Source organism: Manacus candei, unplaced genomic scaffold (assembly GCF_025592945.1).
Source record: "Manacus candei isolate 608988 ecotype Guabito, Panama unplaced genomic scaffold, ASM2559294v1 h1tg000013l, whole genome shotgun sequence".
Classification (NCBI taxonomy): Eukaryota; Metazoa; Chordata; class Aves; order Passeriformes; family Pipridae; genus Manacus; species Manacus candei.
Window position 1 is genome coordinate 6,981,169 of NW_026138061.1, and position 23,181 is coordinate 7,004,349.

Sequence of the window (23,181 nt, forward strand, 5' to 3'; positions counted from 1 at the left end):
CTTGGGTGTTAAATTCTACCTGAAGTAAGAGATACTGGAAAAAAAAGCCCAAAGGAATTAATGACAACATTGCCTGAATAACAGCATATTTATATTGTAATTTCTCTGTTACTTGATCGATTCAGATGATCCATCCCTATCTCTGCAATCAGAAAATTCAGCGTTGTTGAGTGAGTATGTGCATGTGTTATTTGTATAACCATGAAGTTAATACTGGTTTCTAATAATTAGCACAAAGGAGTGAGTTTTTATTTTAAGGTGCAGTGTTCAGAGCAGCAGCACTGCTCTCATCAGAGAAATGAGCTGGTGTTATAATTGCTCAGCAGTGCACTTCATTCACTTGTTTAAAGGCCAGTTTTTCCCATTTCAGCTCATTATCTCACTTTTTCATTGCCGTCTTTATTTATAAATGCTGTGAAATATAAAATAATTTTTCATCCCTAAGATAAAAGGCTGATGAAAGTTCCAGTGTAATGCAGATCTCATCCTCAGCATAGGGCAAAAATGGGCATTTTGCAGTTGTAGCATTTTGCTTCAGAACTGAGATGTCCTCTTTCTTTACAGCATAAGGAGGAACTTAATTAAAATCTTGTCTGCAGATAGAATTTCTCACATCACTTGGCTGTCCTCTCTGCCTTCCCTTAAAAAATGTCCTTTTATTCTGTTGTGTTTTTTCACTAGTGCTGGTGGTGTAGCCACTGGGATCCAGTGGGATTCACGTGACTAAACACCTTTGGGGGTTTATTTTGGGAGTGTGTGTGGTGGTTTTTTTGCTTTTGTGTTTTGGCTTTTTGAGGATTTTTTGCACGGCACTAATCCTTTGCATTTTGAATGTAGGAAAAATACTGAGAGGGGAATAGCACCAGCCAGAGGTTTATACCATATAAACTGCTCATCCAAGAACATTCACTGGAGTTTTCATCTGCAGTTCTCACACCATTCAGTTTGCACAGATCAAATGCTGGAGTTTAGGTAACTGCTGCATGATCTGGAAAAACACAGGTAGCATCTCTGTATCCAGCATGAGGATACAGTCACTGGTCTTTAAGGAAAACTTTGGTGACAAAGTTCAGCCCTGTAGAACAAGGTGATAGAGAAGAAATCCAGACCTTTCAGAGCATCTGAATCCCTGCAAAGTTTGTAGCAAAATTTTTGTTCTAACAAATGTGAGTCATAGAATCATGGAATGGTTTGGGTTGGAAGGGACCTTTAAAGACTTGTCACAGCCTGATACTACCCCTCTCTCCCTTCAAGTCTGTTTTAAAGCTTGTCATCCCTGATAGCTCATGAGCAAAAACCTTCTTTCCCCTGTGAGAAAGGTGAATCCCATCTGACACCAGCAGGCCTGGTGCTGTTACCAGAAAACCCCAAAATTCTAACAGTGACACCAGCCATGGAGACAGATATTAATAGACTGGGTCTGTCTGTTTCTGGAAGGATAGGGCTAAAAATTACCTGTGCTCCACATTCCGTGACCAACCATTCCAAGGTGCTGAAGTCTCTTGATCACCCTTGGATTGCATGTCATGACTTCATCGCCCCTCACATGGAAGAACAGTAATGAGTAATAGTCCAAGGGCCATACCAACCTGGGAAGTTTCCTAGTGATGTCCTTAACTTGGGCCCCTTCTCCCTAAGAGAAGGGTCTGTCCAGCATTTTGGACCTTCTCTCCCCCTCAGAAGTGAGTCACACACAGCTATAGATAGGAATGGAAAAAGGAGCTCATCTTCATGTAATTACTTTAGCTTTCCTTCTGGGTATTTCCTGCTAAGCTCAGTAAAGGAAGAATGTCTGCAAAAGGAGTTGCAGTAGTTGCAGATTGGTTTAATTAAAAACCTGAAATACTTAGCCACCATCAGCGAGAGTCAATCTGAACCAAGCACACAGTTAACAAAAATCAGTCTGTGATCAGAACAGGTTTTACATAAAAATCAAGTGAAATTATACAGAACACTGTCAAATAATTATTTAGTGTTGTATCTGACCTAGATAGATTGTCTGTAGTGCTGACCTCCCTACAGTAATGAGTTAATACAGCCTAACTCTAATACCTAGTCTATGATTACAATATCTGTGTGCTGTGTAAGGCAGCCTGTAGAGGGTAAGGAGGAGTAAGGTACACGGTGGCTGACTGCAAAAGGCTCCGTGCTGCTTCCCAAGCCCATGAAGGTGGCTGGTTATCTGCCTCCACGTCCCCCAGTTCCAGAGTTCCCAACGGAACGGCGTGTCCCTCTCTTTGCTCTTCTTAATTGTCTCCGCACTGGACCCTCCTCTTCACTGCTCTCCTCAGAGCTGGAAATACCTGTGCCTGTTTCTGTGCCTATTGGGGGCCTTTCATAAGGGTCACTTTGACAGAAGGCTTTCTCCTCCCGGCACTCCCGCCCATGTGGAAGCTTCAGGCTCTCGTTGAAGAAGGCAGAGGCCATGCACTCGGCTGCCGCCGTGTCACAAGCACAGAGGAGTTTCTCACATATGCTCCAACCAATGCCTTAAAAAGAAGAGTTTAAGAATTAATGTTTGAAAGCAGTTAAAATTAGCCAATGTGTGATAAAATTTTCAAATCTGCCTCAAATTTTAGTCTCCAAATTCTCCTTTAGCCATCTAAATACAAGCCTGACACCAAGGTGCTCGGCAGCAGAAGGTCCAACTGGCTTTAGTTGAATTTGTGAATGTAAAGACACAAAGAGCTGACTCCTGTCTGCAATTACAAAATGTCTGAATGTAATTTTCTCAACCTGATCTGGTCACATCATGCACAGTGGTGTAATAATCTTTGTCTCAACTAGGAAAAAAGCTCTAGTTTAAAGTAAATGTTGCAAACTTTTTCTAAACTAAATTCTGTCTCCATACTCAGCCCTAGCAGCTCTCAGTCATGGTGGCACTCAGTCTGTCATGCTGATAGACTGTCAGGACATGAGAATTTCCTCTAACACAAACTTACATTTTGACATATGATCAATACATAATACTTCAGATCTGGAACTTCTTTCTGCATGACATCCAAGTTTCTTAACTTGTTCCATACAACAGTGATGAGAGAAGCAGCATCTAAAATAAACAGTAGATGTAAATGGAAAATACTTAGACTTCCTGCATCCCAGAGTGCTCACAATTATTTGTAGGTCTTTATTTTCAATGCCCATTAAAACTAAGAAATTTTAGAAATTATAGAAATTTTCATACCATGGATTTTTTTTTTCTATAAAGAAGAAAACCCTAACTATTCCTGCTTACCTTCTATACTTGCTCCTACTTTTTTTTCTTCCTTCTTAATTCCTTTGGTGTCACGTGTTTAACAATGCTGTTGTTTTTTAGGGGGGGTTGTTTTTTTAAGGAACAGAATTACAATTGTGACCATGACCTAATCTGCCATGAGAAGTGTCTTCCAGTATTCAAATCTTGGCTGAAAATATGAAAACTACATCGCGATAGCCAGATCACTAGCCTTCATCTAGCCTAATTTTTCGTGCATGGGCAGTCTTACTTGTGTGCAAGTGTAGGAAAAAGGTGTGTGCTGTATACCAGGTGCTATATTTAGACCTGATGTGCCCCAACTTCCACAGAGGGACAGATTTTTATTTGTAAATACAATACTCTCAGAGGAGATGTCTTTACTTTGGTTGAATTCTCTTCATTATTCCTCATTGACAGCCGTGCCATAACAGCACACAGTCAGGCATGGAAGGGCTTTGGGCTGCAGCTCCAGGAGGACTTTGGTCCAGCTCTTCTCTCTTCTGAAGGACAGTGCAGTGTGGGTGGATGTTAACTCTTCATAAATCACTTTCCAAACCACCTGTTAGCCAAGTTTCACTTGTCCTCATCCCTTTTAATATACCCTTCCTTCTGCTCTGCTTACCTGCCATCATTCTCCTTTCTTATTTTGAGTTAGTAAGTCCTCTCCAAAACACTGTCGCAACAGTAGAATGGGTCTTAGTGACATCAGAGTATTTCATGTGTTAATGTATTTAAGTGGATTTTTTTCCCCAAAATGTGACCTGACTACTGATACGTAGCTATTCAATGCCCAACAAAAGATGCACTGATCTTTTTTAGTCCTTGGGCACCACGATAATGCCCACAGTAAATGGCAAACACAGAAGAGCCCACACCTGTCCAGTGCATCGGTGGGATGACCTCTTCCCTCTTGGCCACAATAGCAACCATAAGACTCAAATTCTTCTGGGCATCGCTCAGTTAAGCAGAACAGCATTTCTCCAAGCTGGGGCAGCTCCCTCTTCGCTCTTCCACTTCCCCTCTCTTGCAGAAAGGTTAATCGCTCACACACTGTAAAGCAAAGTTGTTATTTGACACATGTTTTCACTGCTTGGGGGCTCCCTTGTCATGACAAAAGTGTTTTCAGAGCTGTCAGAAACTTTGAAAGCCAACACTTTATAATCTGTAAATTATTGCTCCAGTCCATGAATTATGGCTCTTAGAATTCTGCTGAGCAAGACAGCAGAAGGATAGGGAAATATTTAAAGGGGAGAGAGATTTCCTCTGAAAATATAATTACAAGTCAAATTGGATTGCAATGAGAATACTTTGCAGTCCTTTGTTATCCTTCATAGCTAAATTTTTCTTCTGAGTATTCAGGGGCTTCTGTCTCAGCTTATTCAGCAAATACCCCTTGTGCTTGCACAGTGATAGCTGGGCAATGACTGTGTTGTGCTGGAGGAAGCAGTATCTTTTTTGGTTTCATTTGAAATATAGTTCAATTCAATCTATATAATCCTCCTAGTCCAGATACAGGAATGATCTGTTGTAGTGCCTGCTGTGGTGCCAAGGTTTTGGCATCACCATGTCCCAATCCTAATGTCTCTGTGGCTCCCCCCACTCAAGAAGAACTGATATTGTGGGAATTATTCCTAAGATTTGAGTGAACACAGTGTTCCATATCAGAAAAACGATGTCAAGGGGGACTCTTCTGAGACTTTGCCAGGGAAAGGACTTGAAGGGACTGATTGGTTGGATTGGAGGAGAGAGATGGAGGGCTTCTGTTCCCTCTGCGTCCTCCTCGCTCCCATAAATAATCCCATTTTCCCTTCTGCAGCTCTAGACTGACTCCCTGCTTCTTCCAGGGACAACCCTGGCTTACTACCTCCAAAGGGAAATTCTGCCTATATGCCTGCTTGAGTCTTCACTCTCTCATGTTAATTCACTGAGAATGAACCACAAGGTTCATGCATTGACATGTGCTCTCTAACAGCTGATATTTTACAATCAAATTTTCCACTTTGGTGGAAGATTAGTTTGAGTCTTCATGTCTGCTCTTTTCCAGTTCTGGGGCTGCTTCTCTCCATTGGGAAACCAAACAAGATGGATGGTACAGTCCATGAGTGTGAATCTACAGCAGTGTCAGGTCTGAAATGTCTTGAGATTTCTGGGATCTCTGAGCAGGAATGGGAATAGAATGAGAAATGGTGAGAAAAAGTCTGACTCTGGCAAGACTTGCCAACAGTCAGAATGAGGATCAGGGAAGTTCCTAATATTACTTCTACTTCTGCTGTAAAACAAGGTAACTTAAAAATGTGATTAAATTACTGTCTACAAGCAGTAGGAACTGCCTAAAAGCAAGTGGGAACATTCACTGAGCTCATTTTAGATTATGCACTGTATGAAAAATGTTCTTATAACCGAATAATAAGTAGGTTCTTTAAGTGTTAGTGATAGCACATTGGCAGAAGAGGTTAAACTGACGAAATGTTTTGCAGATGCCTGCATCTCCTTTCTTATAAATACCAATACATCTGTGCTTATCTAACTGGTTTAGAGTAACTATAATCTCTATATGTAATTTATACCTACTTTTAATATAGAGGTAGATGAATATCAGCTATAATGGGGAAATAACCCCTTATTTACCTTTTCCTGCAGGTTCATTGGGTCCCCTGTCAGACAGTCCCAGTTCCAGAGCTATTGCAGAGGAAGCTATGCTTGGGCCACCCCTTGCAGGACTTGTCTCTGGAGAGGACAGATGCATAGATTAGATTTGTGAAGGTAGAATAAATTCTTCTTTCAGTGATGTGTGCACATTCTGAAGGATAATCAACTGGCAGTCTTCTAAAATTTTTAAATTTGTAGTGGGAGGCTGTTCATTAAATGTTAGTTAAGCTTTCCTTGTCAGTTAAGCTTTCCTTGTCCAGTCAGACTACCCTTTCCAGGGTCAGTCAGTGTTGTGCACCCCGCATTCTATGTAACCTATCCAGATTTAGGGAGAAAATAATGTTAGTCTACATATCCATGAAAAATGCTGACTCCTCAGATAGCTGTGAACAGGAATAGGGGAGTGCTATAAATTAATTTTTTACTTGCCTTTTTCTTTTGTCCTTGCAGATGTGCCTGTGGAAATCTTCTCTGTGGGGACAATTTTGACTTGCATCGAGTTAATATCTCCTGGGAATGAGGCTGGGGAGGTGGTTATCGCTTCCACTGGGGCCACAGCTGCCATAAATCCATCTTCTTCTGAGCAAGCAGAAACAGGAAAGCAGAAGAAGACGTGGAAAATAAACAGCAAGATTTTAATTTTAGATAGCTGGTCAGAGTAATATCCTCAGGCAGAACCAGTGGGAATTGATGGTCATAGAGAAAAACATTCAACAGGAAGATTGGAAAAGCAGAGTATCCACACTGGTCATTTCTTCACATCCTTGCCTTTCAGAAGGAGGGACTGTTGTTAACGATGATCAGTTTAACTGCTGATTTTTTATTTTAATTTTATTTATGTGTACTGAGAAAAAGAGCTGTGCCAGTTGCTGAAAACCATGTTAGTTGCTTCTTAGTCAGCTGTACTGAGAGATAAAGCCCAGGTGAGATGTCATGAGATGTCATTTTCTGAGTAAATTGCTTTAAAAAAAGTGTCTGTTCACCTGAAGGTTCCAAAATGTGGAGCAACATTAGTGAAAGCGGGAAATTATTTGACTGATGCCGAGCTGGCTGACTGAAGGGTTTACTGAGTTGTAAACAAGGAAATACCAAGGGCAAAATAATTTGACATATAAATACATTATTTTCAGGAGATTAGTTTAAAAATTAAATTGGTATATATTTATTGTTGAGCAGGAATGTTTTGTTAAATTTGTGGATACTTAACATCCTTTTTTCTTTCTTTTTAAACCTTCTTTTTTATATAAGCTAGCTTGTAAAAGAAAGCACTGTTATCAAATGGTTTCATTTTTTCTAAATGTCAATATGAAGCATGTGGCATTTCACAAACTAAATACTCTGAAAATACCAGTGAGCTTGAGTTTCAATATTTTAAGAGCTTTTCTTTTGAATTCTTTGGCTGAAATTTTTAATTGGACTAAACCCAAATTCATTAAACTTGTCTCTCTGACGTTCTAGTTTTAGTATGTTTTGAAAATAACCTGTCATAGGACAAGAGAACAGATTAGAAGAAATGAAAGTACTGCTAAGAACACAACAAAGCCCATGAAAGGTGGCAGAAAGCGATCAATAGTCACACACTAGTTTTGATGGCTCAGCAAGATGCACATTTTATACCACTGTGGCAGTGATGTGTTGAAATGAAAGCGATTCTTGCTAGATTTAGAAAATAAACCCCAGAGTTTGGGAAGTTCTGCACAAAGAATAAATATTACAAATAATCTCCTGGGAGCTGTGCAGGCCTGGAACACAATACACAGATTTTCTGATCCATTCAAATTAAGGGGGAGAACATTTAGTGATTTTCACCAGTGTTTGTTCAGTAATGCCAAATTTCTGCACTGAGGTGGGAGACAGGATACTGCTCAGTGTAATCAGAGTCAAAAAATGATTACTTTCTACTCTCCATATACGATGTACCTTGACATTTTTCTGGTGCATTTCATTCTGCCTGGATAATCCTTTCTACACAGAGAGGGCCACAGAAAAGTTCCAAGTCTACCAAGGTGCTCCATTTTTAGCTGTACCTACTGGTATGGCTGTGCTTGAAGCACAGACACCTGTGAAAGTTGAAACAGGTTTTAGACTGGTAAAGAATTTGATGAAATTATCTATAATAAAGGAGGAGGCAAAATGAAAGAGAATCCTTCTGGCAGCAGATGCTGTGAATGTAATTTACAGCACCAACCATTACATCTGAAAACCTTATGTGAAGAGGTTTTCAGAAATACTTGGGTGAGGATGCAAATGAGTGGCTGGAGGCAAGAAACAGCTAATGCTTCTCGGTCTGGTTTTATTGTTTGTGTATCTGCTATCTGACCCCGATCTAAATTTGATTCTCTGGCAGCCCTGTTGTCACCATGCCCAGGGTTTTAACTGTGATGCTTTTAGAGAAAGAATTGCTGTGTCAGTCAAAGAAAGAGGAAAACTGAGGGTCACTGACCTTTTATTGACAGGATGGGAGGAGCAGGAGCTGTTCCTCTGTGGTCCCTCGTGGTTACTGTACAAAAAACAGAGGCATGGTGGTAGTGACCTACCTGCTGCATTTCTGCTCTGCATTTCTGGAGTGACTACTCCTGAATGCATTATAAAGCTTAAACAAACATCACTATTAGCGTGGGTTTATAAAGAGGGTAATTAGGAGAAAGGAAGTGGTTTGCTGAGGGATGTGCGAGTCAGCAGAAGTAGTAGAGGTGTTATCCAGAAATCCTGTGCTGCAGATTTTTGACTGTGACACCACAGAGCTTCATAAATGAAAATCCAACTTCACCTTGAGTCAAGACCACCAAATTTTTAATAGAAGTTTAATCAGATTCTTACCTCTGGCTTTGGGAGTCACCAAGATCATTTCACTGGGCTCAAAAGAAATCACTGTTGAAGATAGAAAATGTAAACTCAGAAAACAAGTTGCCAGCACAGACTCTTATGAATAGTTGCTAAGAGATTATTCTGAAAACAGGAAGACCCAGGCATGTCATGGAGAGAGATTTGCCTATTTTTTTCAGTGGTGTATTGATTGTTGTAGACAAAGTGATATTGATAAAATAATCTCATTGCTGCATGCAAATAATGTACTTTGCATTAACATAGGATTATGTTTCTATGAAAGAAGCAGCATAAATATGACTGAAGTGGGAAATTCAAAATGAAGTCCATTTGACACACAAATAGATTAAACAGGCTTAGGTCTGAAATCCCACTGTTGTGCACAGAAGGATGCCACATTCCTTGTGAACACCTTGTGTTTGCCTGCACAGATATGGGTGGGCAACTATAAGGCCAAATAACTCCCTAACCTCTAATTTATTTCTTTACCTGATAAAATGAATATCATTTGTCAGTTACCTTTGGACAAATTAGAAGCATTGCTATCAAATGATCAAAAAATCATCTCTGCCTCTTTTTGTGTGTTGTTAGGGCTTTGGGATGTGAAGAAGAATGCCTTTGCCTTTGAATGAGTTTCTGAGTGATACTTAACTTGTGTTTAATGCATCTTCCAGAGTTGTCAAAGTGGAAGCTCCTTTGGGCTTGAACGAGGAGAATTAAATGGTAGGTGGTTCTCCAAATGTCTCCTTCAAAGTCTGACTAGGTATGTTATCTGTGATACATTTTCAGCTTTCTAAAATTCCTAGTACAGGTTTTTATCCCTTGGTAATATTTTGAGCCTTATGTTGGACTTATGCCTCTTTAGAGAGCATGAGTAATTGTTTTTCAGGAAGTAAAAGATTGCTGCAGATGTGCAAATACAGGTGCTCTTGCTCCTTCAGGAGTTCTCAGTTTTCTATTACCAAGCTTCCCAGAAGCAGCTAGCAAAACATGGACCAAAACTGGAGCTGTTGCTAGGTGAAAATGAGAAATATCTGGTAAAAAAACTACTTTGATAATACAGGAGAGATATGAAGGAACAGCCAGCACTTACACTCAGGCTTTTCAAGTACACACACTTATGCCTGTGCTGTTTTTTTAAAAAGTAATAGAAAAAAAAAACCCTTTAAAAGTCAGAAGTGTTGTTTCTTAAAAAAAAAAAAAAAAAAAAAGTAAGATTCTGTATGGTTTTCATTATTCCAAATTGACACTTAGGGCAGTGGCTCACAGAGAGGAGCACACTACACCTTGAAACCAGGTTCTGAAGTTCTAAAAAAATGTGACTTTCCACCTCTCCCCAGGCAACCAAGTCTAATGGAAGGTGTCCCTGCCCACAGCAGGGGCATTGGAACCATCTGATCTTCAAGGTCCCTTCCAACCCAAAACATTCTGTGATTTTCTGAGTTAAGCAGTGGCTTGGTTGTACCCACCCAGTACTCATATGCTTGGCAGATAGGGGGTCTCTGAACATGGCAGTGGGGCTTTGCTTGTGAGGGAGCCACATAGCAAGAGTTCAGCAGCTAAACTGGGCAATGGCTGGTCTCAGACTTGACTCCTTCTCTATTTCCTGCCTGCAGGACTTGGCCCTCATTTATCAGGTGTGCCCTCCCAGAGGGTGGGACTTTGGGTGACTTCTGTCCCTGGCCTCTCGTGTTGCAGTGCTCACCATGCGGGCAGGAAGAGAGTAGTTTTCTCATACTGCATGTAGTGGGGGAAAAAAGTTCTCCTGCTGGAGTTAAAAAAAATGGTAACCCCCCCAGGGGGTGGTGACCCTTGGGGTTGAGCCAATGAGTGCTCCTGCAAGATCTAAACATATCAACAGCCAGACTGGAAAAGAAGGGTAGTGGTTGTTGTTGAAGTGGCCATGTTGTAGAGCCATGAGGAAGGGGCCCAGAGCCCCGTTGGGGGCTAGGCCCCCCCAGCCCCAGCTGGGGGGCTGCAGGAACTTGGACAGTGTTAAACTGGACTGAGATCTGTAGCTAGAAAGCTGAAGGAGTTTTCTTCATCCTGAGTGGGCAGACGGAGCAGCGGCAGACACAGCACTGACTGGAGAACAGTGGCAGAGAGCCAGAAGGAGATAAGGAGCAGCAGAGACAGCATGCAGCTAAGGAAGACACAGAGATCTCTAATGGAGAGAGAGAGCAGAACTAAGCCCTACAGAGACAAAGTTTGGGGTAAGAACTAAAACAAACCTCCCAAAACCCTTTTGTGACCTCTCCTAAGTGGAGGGGGTGCACTCCTACTGGATGGAAGTCCTAAAATGCAGCATGCACTGGAGAGAGGAGCTGAGAAGCTCAAAGATGTCCCGGAACTGGACTGGGATGGCCAGATGGAATGCGGAGGGGCTGACCTTGCCCCCCCCCCGCTGTTGCTGCTAAGCTAACAGCCTGAGACAGAGCACGGGAGCTCTGCAAGGGAGCTTGAATCCCCTGAGGATAAGGACCGTCACGAAGACTCCTGCACTTTGTGATATGACGTGGTGAAGTGACCTTTGTCCTGGTGAACGCAGCCCACAGAAGAGAAAGACCCTTGCTTGAAGTCGAAGGGCTGAGAGGGGCTTGGAGACCCTCCTCGTGTGTAATGGAAAGAGATCCAGCTACAGCTGCTGCATGGAAGATAGAAGAGAGACTGCTGCCCTAGAGAGACTGCCTCTCAAAGAGTGGAAAGGATCTTTCCTTTTCCCTTCTGGACTTTTATTGGAGGGAGAAAAGATTGATTCATTGTAAATACTGATTTATCATAGGAAAGATAGTTAAGATTATGTATATGATGTATTGTGATATTTATTTGTACAGTCATTGTAATATAATCCCCTTTCCCCCCATACTGAGTCTTGTGTGGTGTCTGGAAAACCCATCTCACACTGGTTGAGATGTGGGGAGGGGAGCTTGGACTCAAGAATTGGATTTTGGGGGTCTCAAACTACAACACTGCAGCAATGAGTTTTTGCAAGCATAGACTCCTCAATTAGACAAACATTGATTGTAGCAGGAAAAAAATGAAGACTGTCACAAGAACCACTTGGTCTCGTGGTTTAGGGACTCACTCAGGAGGCACCAGAGTGAGAAGAGTTCAACCTGGATCTCTGCATTACAAATAAATAAATCACCAAACTGCTGCCTCATTGCCACAAACCATGTTCAGTCTTTCCTCGTGCTCTTGCTTGATCTTGTGGAATTAAACAAACATCTCTTTAAAGACAAGAAAGATGCAAATAGCTCTGGGTCCAGTGGCTGGCACCCACACAGCACGTCTCTGTCAAACAGCTCACCTACTCCAACCTGTGTTCCCAGGGGAAAAAAAGGTTGTTTGTGAAAACAGATTTTGTTGTAGAGTGCTCATTCTCAGCTCTTGGGAAACTTACTGTAAACACTGGTTAAACACATTACATGCACAAATTGAAAAATTGCACCTTCCCATTCAGTCTTGAATTCAATCACCAAAACATTGTATCTGCTTCTACATCAGTCCTTTTAGAAGGGCGGAAAGAAAGTGAACAGCTTGTATTCTTTCAGCTTTTGGGAGCTGAAAACAGAGCTTCTTGCACTCTAAGTTGCAAACCTTCTTCCACAGATGCAGTCACTGCCCATGTTTCATCAGTCCCACGATGAAGGAGCTCTGCAAAAGGAAAAGCATTGTTAACTCCAAAGACTCATGGCTTAGGATGCTCCTTAGACTGGATCTTGGCATAACATGATAAGAGTCATCAAAAGAGAATTTATTTCTAGATATTATTATTGTCCTTTTTGTGCAGTTATTTTATGATATAAATATAGAAAATATAAACCTAATTATTTATAATCACAGTAGCAGTATTAAAATTCTGATTTAGTACTTATACCATGCTGATACTAAATTCTACTCAGCAACATAGAGTATAATAATAAAAAATAATCTCAAAGAGTTTCAACATAAAAAATAGGAATTGGCTAGCAATCACCATTCTTTAAATTCCTGTTTCAGCAGGTTATTTTTCTGAGTATAAATTGGTCTCAATTTAATATGTTCCAGACAAAGAATTATAGAGATGACCTACCTTCTGTATGACGTGTTGTCAGCTCTCTGTTGCTGATTGTTTCTGAAAAAGAGAAAGGTCTCTCATAAAGTGTGAGAAGGGGATTTGTCACTGTTTGATCTGAATAGGTCAGGCATTCATTGAATGTATTCCTATTAAAACAAAGGTTTAGTCAAACACATGCCCATTTCACTAAAATTTTTCTCTGTAATAAAGAATCTACCAAAATCCTTTTCCTGTAAATTTACCAGATAGGATTTTTTTCCCCCAAAATCTGAACTGAACAGAATAGCTACACAGAAGGATAATAACATGACTGAATACTAAATAAAAATATTTAATTCAAAGGCTTTTTATTCGTATCAAGAAATATAATTGAGAACCTAAAATCAGTGGAGGTATCCAGGACCTAAAAATTAATCCATCTTTATCAGCAGTGGTAAAACCAGCATGATTTTCCTGTTAGCACCTAACAATTTCCCCTTTATTTGCAGTGTCTTGGAACTACCATACTGTATATTAGGGCCATCTGATCCCAGTGAAAGATTAATGTCTTTAAAAAAACCCCAAAACCAACAACAACCCCCAAAAAAACAACCTGGCTTCCATGCAAACTTGCCTGGGGCATTTTCTTCTCCCTTGACCTACTCAGGAGGGGATGCACACATCCAGAGCATGATATAGAGGTGTATGCCTGATCTCAGCACCGAGGTCTGTGACTATGAGCCAAAAGGATTAGAAAAGCTAATGTTGCTTTTTCCCATCTCCCTCAGTTTGGGAGTCCAAAGGTCCTCCCCCTGCCATGCTCCAATTGCAATCCATAGGAATGAAGTTTTTAATCCAGCCCTGCTCCCACAGGACAGGTATTTGGTCTCACAAGGCTGTAATTTCAGCTACAGAGCTGGGATCAGTGTATGACAATGGACATAAACATCCCCTTCACCTTTAGCAGGGATTTTTCCTTCCAAAATGGAAACCAAGTAACTGACCAGAATAAGCCTGTTTCTCACTTTTCCAGTTAGTTTTTGCATGGTTCAAGGGAAGATTTTGGCCAGCAATATCTTTAGCATTTCTGCTAGTGACCTCATCACACATATCACTCATTCATTCCAGCTGCAAAAAGCCTCACAAGGCTGACAGGACCTTCCTGAAGAAAAAAATTTCTTCATATCTAACTGGAACTTCCCTGTTGTAGTTGTGTGTCTTGCCTCTTGTCCTGTCCTTATGCACCTCCAGGAAGAGTCTGGCTCCATCTTCTCTACACACCTCACTAAGTACTGAGGACAGCAAAAACATCTCCCCCTAGCCTCCTTCTCTTTCATCATGAGCTTCAGCCCCCTCCCCATCCCAGTAACCTCTCCTGGACCTGCTCCAGGACAGCAATTAGTCTGCTGCCTTCTCCTCTCCTGATATTCACTTGAGTAGCAGTAAATGGGCAGGACACATGAAACTGAGAACAGGACAGACTGCCAGGTTTATGGCAGGAAAGCACCCAGCTACTGCTTCATTCTCCTTGGGTCAAATTCGATACTGGCAGACAAACTGGCAGGAGGAGGCAGTGGATCAGATCCTTATTATTACCTGTAATTGGAGATGGACAGAAGGAGACATCCAGCCCATTCAGGGAAGAGTTAATATGTGCATTCACAAGGCATTCAATGGCATCTTTGTCACAGGTGCAGAGGAACTGTTCACAGGGATCCCCAGACTCTGGAAATAAAACAAAAATCCAAACAAGGCACTATTGAAAAACATTTTCCACCTGCTTTTTCCTCCCTGTAAGGTTTGTGCCTGTATTCATTAGTGCAAACCTATTTATACTGAGCTTCTCCATGCCAAACACAGTCAAGTTTCATAGTCCAACACTGGTTTTGAAACACAAACCAATGAAGTCTGGCATGCCTGGCAAAAAGATTATTGCCTGTCTGGTTCATTTATAAAAATCAGACCTTGACGCCTCAGAAGAGAATTGTTTTTCAGGTCTCTACTCTGCATCTGCTGCATTTCTGTTGTGCGGAGACATCTCAAGCAGTGTTTAGTGGTCCTGAAAAGTCAGGGAAACCTCAGGGAGAGGCTGCCTGCTGCAGGAGCCCTGGCAAGCCCTGGCAGTTTCTGTTTAATTTGTCTATGACTTTTGGTAGATAGACCAGAATGCACTTCTGGTCATAGTGAGGCTCCAGTGTTAGCTCTTGTGACAGGTTAATCTCACCACAGGTCAGGTTTTCAGTAGAGCAGCTGACATCTGTAGAAATCTTTGATGGGTCCCATGTGCACTCCATCTCCAGTGCTTCCTCGTAGCATTTGCGGTGCTGGAAGCAGCATCTTAAGAATGAAATAACAGAGAGTTCTCACAATTTAGTTTCAGTTTGAAGTCAGGCTGTAATGCTGCCATGTTGCTCTTGCACAACAACGCAAAAGGTGCTAAAGGAGAAAAGGGGGATCCATGGTGTGATCCCCAGACAAAAGAAAGGCTGGGTACTGCTTTTCTCTGAGTGAAAGTAGTCGGATAAAGATATCTGGATTCAGCACTGAGTTGTGGGAGCGGGTCTGCGTGCTGTGTGTGACCACACATTTCTGTCCTGCTGTGGTACCTGAGCTTACAAGGAGTCTACAGGCAGCTTAAATAAGAAATCCACTATCAGTGCCCAAATACTTCCCCCCAGCACTGTCACCTCACTGACAAACATTGTCCCATGGCTCGACTCTAGAGGTCTTGGATGCAGTCCTGTCCCAACCTTTCCCACTGCAAATTTGGAGAACTACTCTGAACCTGGCACTCATGGAGGGTTAATGGCTTTGCAGTGCCTTGCAGATCCCTGTGTCTCATTGGGACTGCATAAATACAGGTACTGTCATCCTCTATTTCTTTTACTTCTATGCAACAATTAGAATTAAAATGCACCATTTATCCACAGGAAAGGGCCATAAAATAATTTTCTCACACTGGAGTGAAGCAGCTTTCTCCTACCACCACACAACACAGGCAGTCAGAAACCTTGTGTTTTCCTACACAGTTGCTGTCCTGCAAACCTCAAATGCCTGCATGGCCACTATAGCTGTGAATAGCAATAAAAATTCAAGTAAAACAACAAGTTCTTCATCAATCCTCTCCTCTCTTCACCTGTTTGTACAGATAAATCATCTGCTTTTATATAATAGCAGCATCTGTGTACACTGACGTCAGCTGTAAATGAAACACCAGTAAAAGACTGAAGTCATCATTTAACCCATGTAAAATTGTTGTATAGATTAAACAGAAGTTTGCTGTTAGATTGAGATTGAAACATCCTCATTTCAGAGAAAGGGACTCAGCATATGGGTCTGTTATTGAATTGCCGTTGGCCTGGACCATGCCAAATGTAAAGACAACATGAACACCCACATCCAGCAGCTGCTGCCAGGAAGGATGAACTTGTGATCACAAAGTAAGGAGTTGCATTTAGTTAAGCTCACGTGGGATTTTTGCTAAAGGCACAGTGAAACATGTTATTACACATCACCCACCGCCCTGAGGCACCAGGGGACAAAACAGTCCCGTGGTGATTAGAGCACAGAGCAAACACCTGTCCCTTGCCAGGCTCCCTTCTAGGCTACAAGTGCACTTTCTCACTTTCTATATTTAGAAAGCATTTAATATTTAATTGCTTACTATATTAATAAATCATGATTACAATATTTAATTTGTCCTCACAACCAGGGGAGTCCAAATAATGTAGCTAACAAATGAAATAGCATTCAGCAGAGAGGCCCTGGTGGCTCCTCTGCACCACAAATTCTACCGTGCCTTGTTTCAGAGGTGAGGCTGAAGTTTGTGAGCTCCATCAGGAACAGGGTCTTAACGATCTAGCTGATGACATGTCTCAAAACACTCCTGTCTCTGCCTGAGGTCTAGTGATGTGTTAGCATTTGAAAGCTCCTCTAGCTGCATAATTAGTCTAATACAAGCTCCATGCAGTTCTTGTTTGTTTAGAGCATCACAATTACATCAACACTTACTGCACCAGTTAATCCGAAAATTTACTTACTTTGCCTTTGTAAGCAGGAGATTGTAAGGCATGGATTGTCCCCTGGTTATGCTTCTTTTTCATGTGGACTATGGAGGTAGACTAGGCTCCTAATTTAGATATGACAATTAACTACTCTGGGACATAGGAAAGGGTTGGTTTTTTAGGCACTAAGGCACTTTCTAACGCCTTAAAAACCTGCAGTGAGGTGTTCAGCCCTTTCTTGTGGAACAGAAATGACAGGGACAAAACCCAAGGATTGCTAAACTAGTTTTTAAGAAATAAGTTAGTGAAAAAAGTTGCAACACTTTGGGAACTGTCTCTGGGACAAACACATAACAGCCACTGGTTTGGAGGCTCTCTTGAGCCAAGGGCACATCTGTGTCAGTGGCAAAGCAATAGTCAGTCCCCGTTCGCTGCACACGGCAGTGAGATTTCTGTGCTGCTAAGGATACCTCACCCTGGGGCTGGAAACCAATTTGTAAACACAAACTGACTCTGTGGATGTTTCTCAGGACAAACCTGCTGATGGATGGTTCTGTAGTTTCTGGTTTTATGCTGGTCTACATTAAAATAAAGCTGAGTGAAGCAAAAAGCCCAGGTGCTCAGCTCTTTGGGTATCAGTCCATTGAACTGACTCGAGCTCTCATTTCAGGATGTCATCACAATTGTTCAGAAAAACCTTTCATAGAGAAGTTCCATGGCTGTTTTCCAGCAGCAGAGTTAGATCTCCATTCTCCCAGCCATCCCATGCTGCAAAGTGGATGGATTAATTTCCATCTAGCTATAGGCATCAGCCTTTTCTGAGCCATTGCTGTCTTCATGCAGGGAATTAATACATTATATTGTTGGAAACACTTTTTTCCGCAAACACATAAATGTATCTTGATTCTCTTTGAATTTCCTTTTAACCCCCCTGCTGACATAAGTGAACAATGATCTGATTGTCCTGGCCCAAGATTACATTTTTTCTCACTAGCCCAGTCAGTCTGGGGCAATGTCCCTCCAAAGCACAGAGTGGAGTTTGGATGGTTTTTTTCCTGGTGCATGGTACTGAGAAGAACCATTGAGCTACATTGCTCTTCTCTGCCCTTGATGCTCCCATGTCTTACAACCTTGTCGTGTACAAAGGCACTCAGGGCATGATCTACTTAAGCTCCTTACGCCACCTAAAGTCATACTTAGGTGTAACCTGATTCTGCTGATGCTTAAATCCCCCTCAGATGCCAAGATTTTTATTAGAGTCCACTATGAACTTAGATTGCTGGTTTATTACACAGCCCCCAATACCAACAGTTTGGTAAAACTGCAAACCCACCAAACTGCTCAGATTAGAGCTCCCCCACTCTCTTTATTAACAGGGCCTCCAGTTTTTGTCACTGATTTACTTGTTCTGGAGAATTCCCCAGTACCAAGGAATGTATGAGGTTTTTTTCACAAAGGTCTGTTCCCAAGCCGTGCTCTGAGGCAACTGGTACGAGCTGTTGGCCCAGCAAAGCAGACAGTGCTCACCAGCAGGTAGGAATAACACAGGAAGGGCTGATATACCAGACTTGAAGTTATCTTTCATTGGTCATATCAGACATTCCAGTGGCAAGTGAGTGATGATTAATTAAACAGAGCCAGATGGTGTGGGTCTTATTTACTCCCAAATAATGTTTTTTTTTTCACAACTGTCTTGAAAACATTTACACTCGTGTTATGCTTTGGATAATCAGAGCATGAGGGCATTTAGAGACAGTCAGGGCAGAAAAGGACATCTCATGGATATGACTTACTCATCAACTTCATCCACGGGGAGCCCTTCCATCTCAAACCTGCAAGAGCAACCATAGTCTTCAAAATCCCTGGGGCAAAACCCAGTAACACACTTCATCTTGTTCACAAAGTTGAGAAGGGCAGGGAAGTTAGTGAAGATGGACTGTAACCAGGTGAAGTGAGAACCCAGGCAGTCTGGAAAGGGAACAGTCATAAAACACATGGTAAATGGAGGTGAGCCAGGAGTGGGTCATCCACATGAACATGAAGCCTAAACAAGGCAGTAACACAGGGACATTGAGAAGTGTTTGGCACTCAGCAGTATTTAGTATTACAGTAGTCTTTGGGGAAATCTACAGCTTCAAAAACTCCTGTTTCTTCTCAGTAAGCATATAAAAGCAAACTCTACAGGATTTCTGTTCAGTGCTCAAGTACAACTGGAACACATACTTACCAAAAAATAATGCAACACTTTCCACATTTTGAAAGACTCCGTTGAAGAGTGTGGCATTATCTAAATGAAAAAATAAACAAACCACACTTATTTTTAAGAAAAGTAAATGACAGTAACTGTCTCTAGATTGTCCCTGGTCTTGCTTCAGGTGTTAAACCATTCTGAGATGAGTTCCCAGCTATTTGCTCACAGTCCACTTCCCTGCAATGCTTCTGGAGGAGGAGGGATTCCCCACTGCCATGCAAGAACACAGAAAGTATAGTTTAAACCATTCTTACTCAAGATTCTCTCAGGCGTGTTAAGAAGCTCTGGCAGGAATGCTGGTGGCTCCAGGTCTTGGCCACCTATCTCGGCAAACAAATTTCAGAAGAAAAAGGTTTTTAAAAGAAAAAACACAACAACACAGTAAACCAGCAACATATATTTCATTATGACACATACCCTGCAGGCATTTTGAACACCTTCCTGCACTGACAAGCTGATTTATCAAAGCCATGAAGCACTTGCTCAGCTCCACCCACACCCAGGAAAGCCCAGAAGCATAGAGGTAAGTCACATCCACTTCAGCTCAAAAACCAGTCTTTATTAGACAGGTATTGCTGTTGAGGGTGTGCTAACCTGTGTCTTCCTGTGCTCACCTGAACATTAGCCCTTACTGGGATAAATCAGGAGAATTATTTAAAACTATTTTAGTGCCCAACTATGCCCCAAATATTTCTACTCTGTAAACCTGTGCTCTTATTTGAAGCAAGGTCATCTGAAGACAAGTAGTTTGGTTTTTCTGAGTCCTTTTTGGCTATTACCTTATTGCCTCATTGCCTCTCTTCCTATCACTATTTATTTATTCATAAAGTTAATTATCTCTTTTTCTTTTTGAGGATGCTGTGGTATATTTGGTATATTTTCAACACTTTCATTTTTGTTTCTGTTTTCCAAGTCTTGAATTAGAGTGAAATCTAATACTTGTTATCTCCCTTCCCATTTTTAATCTGTTCTTTTCCTCTGGATGATTTTAGAAGAAAATGTGCTACTTTGGATTTTATTTAAATTTAGCTTTTCTTTAAAAAACATAGTAAGTCAAGGGTATTTACTGTCTCAAGAATCTAAAAACTGAAAACTAAAAAAACCCATAATGTTAAATATATGGCATATCTTATGTCTCAGAATAACTGGCATTAGGAAAGCTGTCCTTTTTCTCTACAAAAGATTCTGGGAAAGAGTTCTCTTGCTCATCTGTTACATTTTCCTGCTATAAATATAGGTGGAAGAGAGTAAAGCAGAGTAGTGGCTTTTTAGGTGTAAAGCTTAACTGCATGTTTAGCAAAGGATTAGGAAAAATAGGATTTTTTTTTTTAATCACATATAAGGGCTTTCTCAGGATGCCCACAACTTTTGTGGCATGAGCAAGATGTTCATGGTAACAATCCAGCAATTCATTTCTCAAGTTCAGTTGCAAGATATGGATGGATAGGGGATTGAGTGAGGCAGGAAGAGGTGCTACCTCTTGTGTTATTCTTTTCCTGAAAGCCTTAGTCACAAGAAGCTTTCAGATAAACAGTAATTTGTCAGAAATGTCCATCATTGCAGCAGATCCAAGGGGAAAAAATTGCTTTCCACAGTCCAGAAAAGGTCTTTCGATAAAGGCTGTCCTTTTCACAGAACTGGAACAAGTCTGTTGAAAGCTTGATGGCCATAAGGAATTTAGATTCAAGAAAAATAATGCCATGGTTTTCAAAAACAGCATTGAATGCTATATTTGTATATATGCTTGCTAAAGAAAAACTGACCCTTATTTTCAGGCTTAAAACCTGTATTTCCTCTGCAATGACAAATATCCTTCCTCTGAGCTGTGTTCTACCGAGTGCATCTAGGGCCAGGTTTGCATAACACCATGGCTCAAACACAGTGTCCGTTGATGAACAGCCATTGATCATTTAGTCTTTTCAGCAAAACTTTGAAAAACATGAAAATCCCATTCATTTGAAATGCATCAGAAGAGAAAATTGATGGAGCCATATTCCAGGGCTGCTGGAAGCTGTGATTGCTCCAGTATCCTTCACTTGCACTTAGTTCTTCTCAGCAAACTGAACTGTACACACAATTAACACATAAATGTTTGAAGTTCCCCCTGGAAAAGAATCTCTGCCACAAAGGCAGCAGCTTGGTAAACCATTGGCTCTTCTAATCCTCTCATTACAAAGAACAATATTTCCAATTGTCACTAAGTCAAGATCAATGAACCGATGTTTGCTAACAAGATTGCTCACTTTTGTTTAAATTGGGGGGGGGAAGGAACTAAGAGAAAATACTTTCTGGATTAATTATTCTCTTTTCTTCTTTTGGTATCATGTATTTGGAGCTACTGGTCCTATATCATTCCCTGTACAGCCAGTGAAAGGTTGCACTACAAAACTCAACCCCCTAAATCTCAGAAGACCCTGAGGATGTCAGCTTCTCTCACCTTTCTCTAAAATCTGCTAAAAAACTTGGCACATATACTGAGACTTGTGTCATACATCAGCTCTTGGGCTTTCCCTTTGTATATGTTATCCATGGAACTTCTTTCAACATTCAGTTACGTGTAAAATTGTTTCTGCATCTGTGACTTTCCTAGTGTGACAAGAGTTTTCTGAAGTGTTGCCTGAAAAAAAGTCCATCAAAAAAACCATCAGTGTACCTCCAGTTTTGTTTTTTTTTTTTTTTTTTGCAATTGTGGCTCATTAAAATGTCATAATACAGGGCACAGGTACAGTCATTTTAATCCTTGGGGAGAAGAAATATCGATTGTGCCAGGAAAAGTCAGGGTGCATCAAACCCAACCTATTTGATTTATTCAAGGTAAATCACATTAACTCCTCTCAAAGATGCTACTTCATGTACGGATATTTGCTTCAGTCTCAAAGCAGAGATCAGCAGAATAGATCCCACACAAATATAAATCAATTATCCTCTCCAAACCTAAACATGGTAACATTTTAAATCTTTGTGCTTAGATTGTGCTTAGCTGGGCGAAAAGAATCTAAATACTGTTGCACAGCCTTTTAAGGTTTTTGGGGTCTCTTTCAAATGTTATATGAGAAAAAAATTTATGAGTGACCAGATATTTTTGAATGACTATCAACATAAAAAAAATAATAAAATTTAAACATTTTATTAAAAAATTCTATTAAAAATTTAAAATAATTTTTTAAATTAATAAATGGTGCAGGTATTTTAGCATTCTCTATCACTGCAGTGGGAAATGTGAATATTCTCACTGATTTCCCTCCATATAGGGAGACTTAGAGTTCAGCTTCATCAATATATTTTACCCTGTGTGGTTTCTTGTGTTAGATCCAGGGGTTTTTTTGAATTCCAATGCAAGCAACACTCAGAAGAGAGGCAACTGGTGAAGCTGAAGTAGGTCAGTGCAGAGTTTGTCCTGAGCTTTTTTTTTCCCTTTAGAAATAACCCCATGGATTGACCAGAAATGGTGTTAGACCTTCTAGGAGTCCTTCTTTTCACAACTCTTGCTGGCATTCATACACAGTGCAGGGACTGCAGAAATTTGAGATGTTCCCCCATCTCTGCCTCTGGGATGTTCACTCAATCATAACAATAAAATCTAATGAGTTACATGAAGAAAAAAATCCTATTTATAGTAAAATTTGAAAGAGGAGCTTTATGTGAACAGAGGTTTTATTTCAGGATGCACTGAGTAGTTTGGAGAATTAAGACAATACACGTGTACTTAATGAGTAGAATCTCTATATATGTAACCTGCAATTTTTGGAGTCTAAAAGATTTAAATAGACCAAGTGCTAGCAAAGGGAAGTAGCAATTTTTTGGTTATATTTTTAACCCCACTAAATATTTCTTGCTTCACTAGATGTCCTGAGAAAAATATTTTTATAAGTACTTCATAAATAAACCTATTTAAGTGCATTTGGATGTTGAACAACAACATCCAAATTTGAGGGGAGAGAAGGCGTGTTTCTAAAGGATTGTTTCCAAATGCTCATACTTAAAATAGTATTTTGGCATAATGTCAAATAATGATAAAAATACATTGCCACTTACCACTGTACACCACCACAGACATAGACATCAGCAGAATTACAATCATTTTTTGTTTAATCCAAAGGCAAGAAAAAAAGCCACACAGCAGACTGGTGTGCCTGGTGAGTTAAGTAAAATATTAGTCAGAATGTTATCTCTTGAC

The 23,181-nt window shown here is 40.8% G+C and overlaps 1 protein-coding gene and 1 long non-coding RNA gene across 2 annotated transcripts; one reads left to right on the forward strand and one right to left on the reverse strand.

The window, feature by feature from the left end:
* Nucleotides 1-1,763: 1,763 nt before the first annotated feature.
* Nucleotides 1,764-23,085, reverse strand: OC90 (otoconin 90). Its single transcript, XM_051778423.1, has 14 exons — nucleotides 23,040-23,085; nucleotides 19,259-19,324; nucleotides 18,981-19,040; nucleotides 18,547-18,721; nucleotides 14,974-15,086; nucleotides 14,346-14,474; nucleotides 12,311-12,367; nucleotides 8,705-8,755; nucleotides 8,328-8,384; nucleotides 6,314-6,463; nucleotides 5,864-5,962; nucleotides 4,111-4,285; nucleotides 2,943-3,049; nucleotides 1,764-2,489 (listed from the first exon to the last, which is right to left on the reverse strand). Exons 1-14 carry the CDS (start codon nucleotides 23,083-23,085, stop codon nucleotides 2,179-2,181), a joined length of 1,596 nt encoding a protein of 531 aa, XP_051634383.1. The 3' UTR covers nucleotides 1,764-2,178.
* LOC127466984 (uncharacterized) lies at nucleotides 3,047-9,953 on the forward strand. Its single transcript, XR_007902923.1, has 2 exons — nucleotides 3,047-5,998; nucleotides 6,335-9,953. It is a non-coding gene; the product is annotated as an uncharacterized LOC127466984 (long non-coding RNA).
* Nucleotides 23,086-23,181: the final 96 nt, after the last annotated feature.

Excerpts from the sequence above, each read along its gene's own strand:
- OC90 (XM_051778423.1), bottom strand. The coding sequence starts at position 23,085 with ATGATTGTAATTCTGCTGATGTCTATGTCTGTGGTGGTGTACAGTG. Across the intron at positions 18,722-18,980 it reads AAGTGTTGCATTATTTTTTG|ACTGCCTGGGTTCTCACTTC; the intron begins GTAAGTATGTGT and ends TTCCCTTTCCAG. Across the intron at positions 2,490-2,942 it reads TATTGATCATATGTCAAAAT|GCATTGGTTGGAGCATATGT; the intron begins GTAAGTTTGTGT and ends CTTCTTTTTAAG.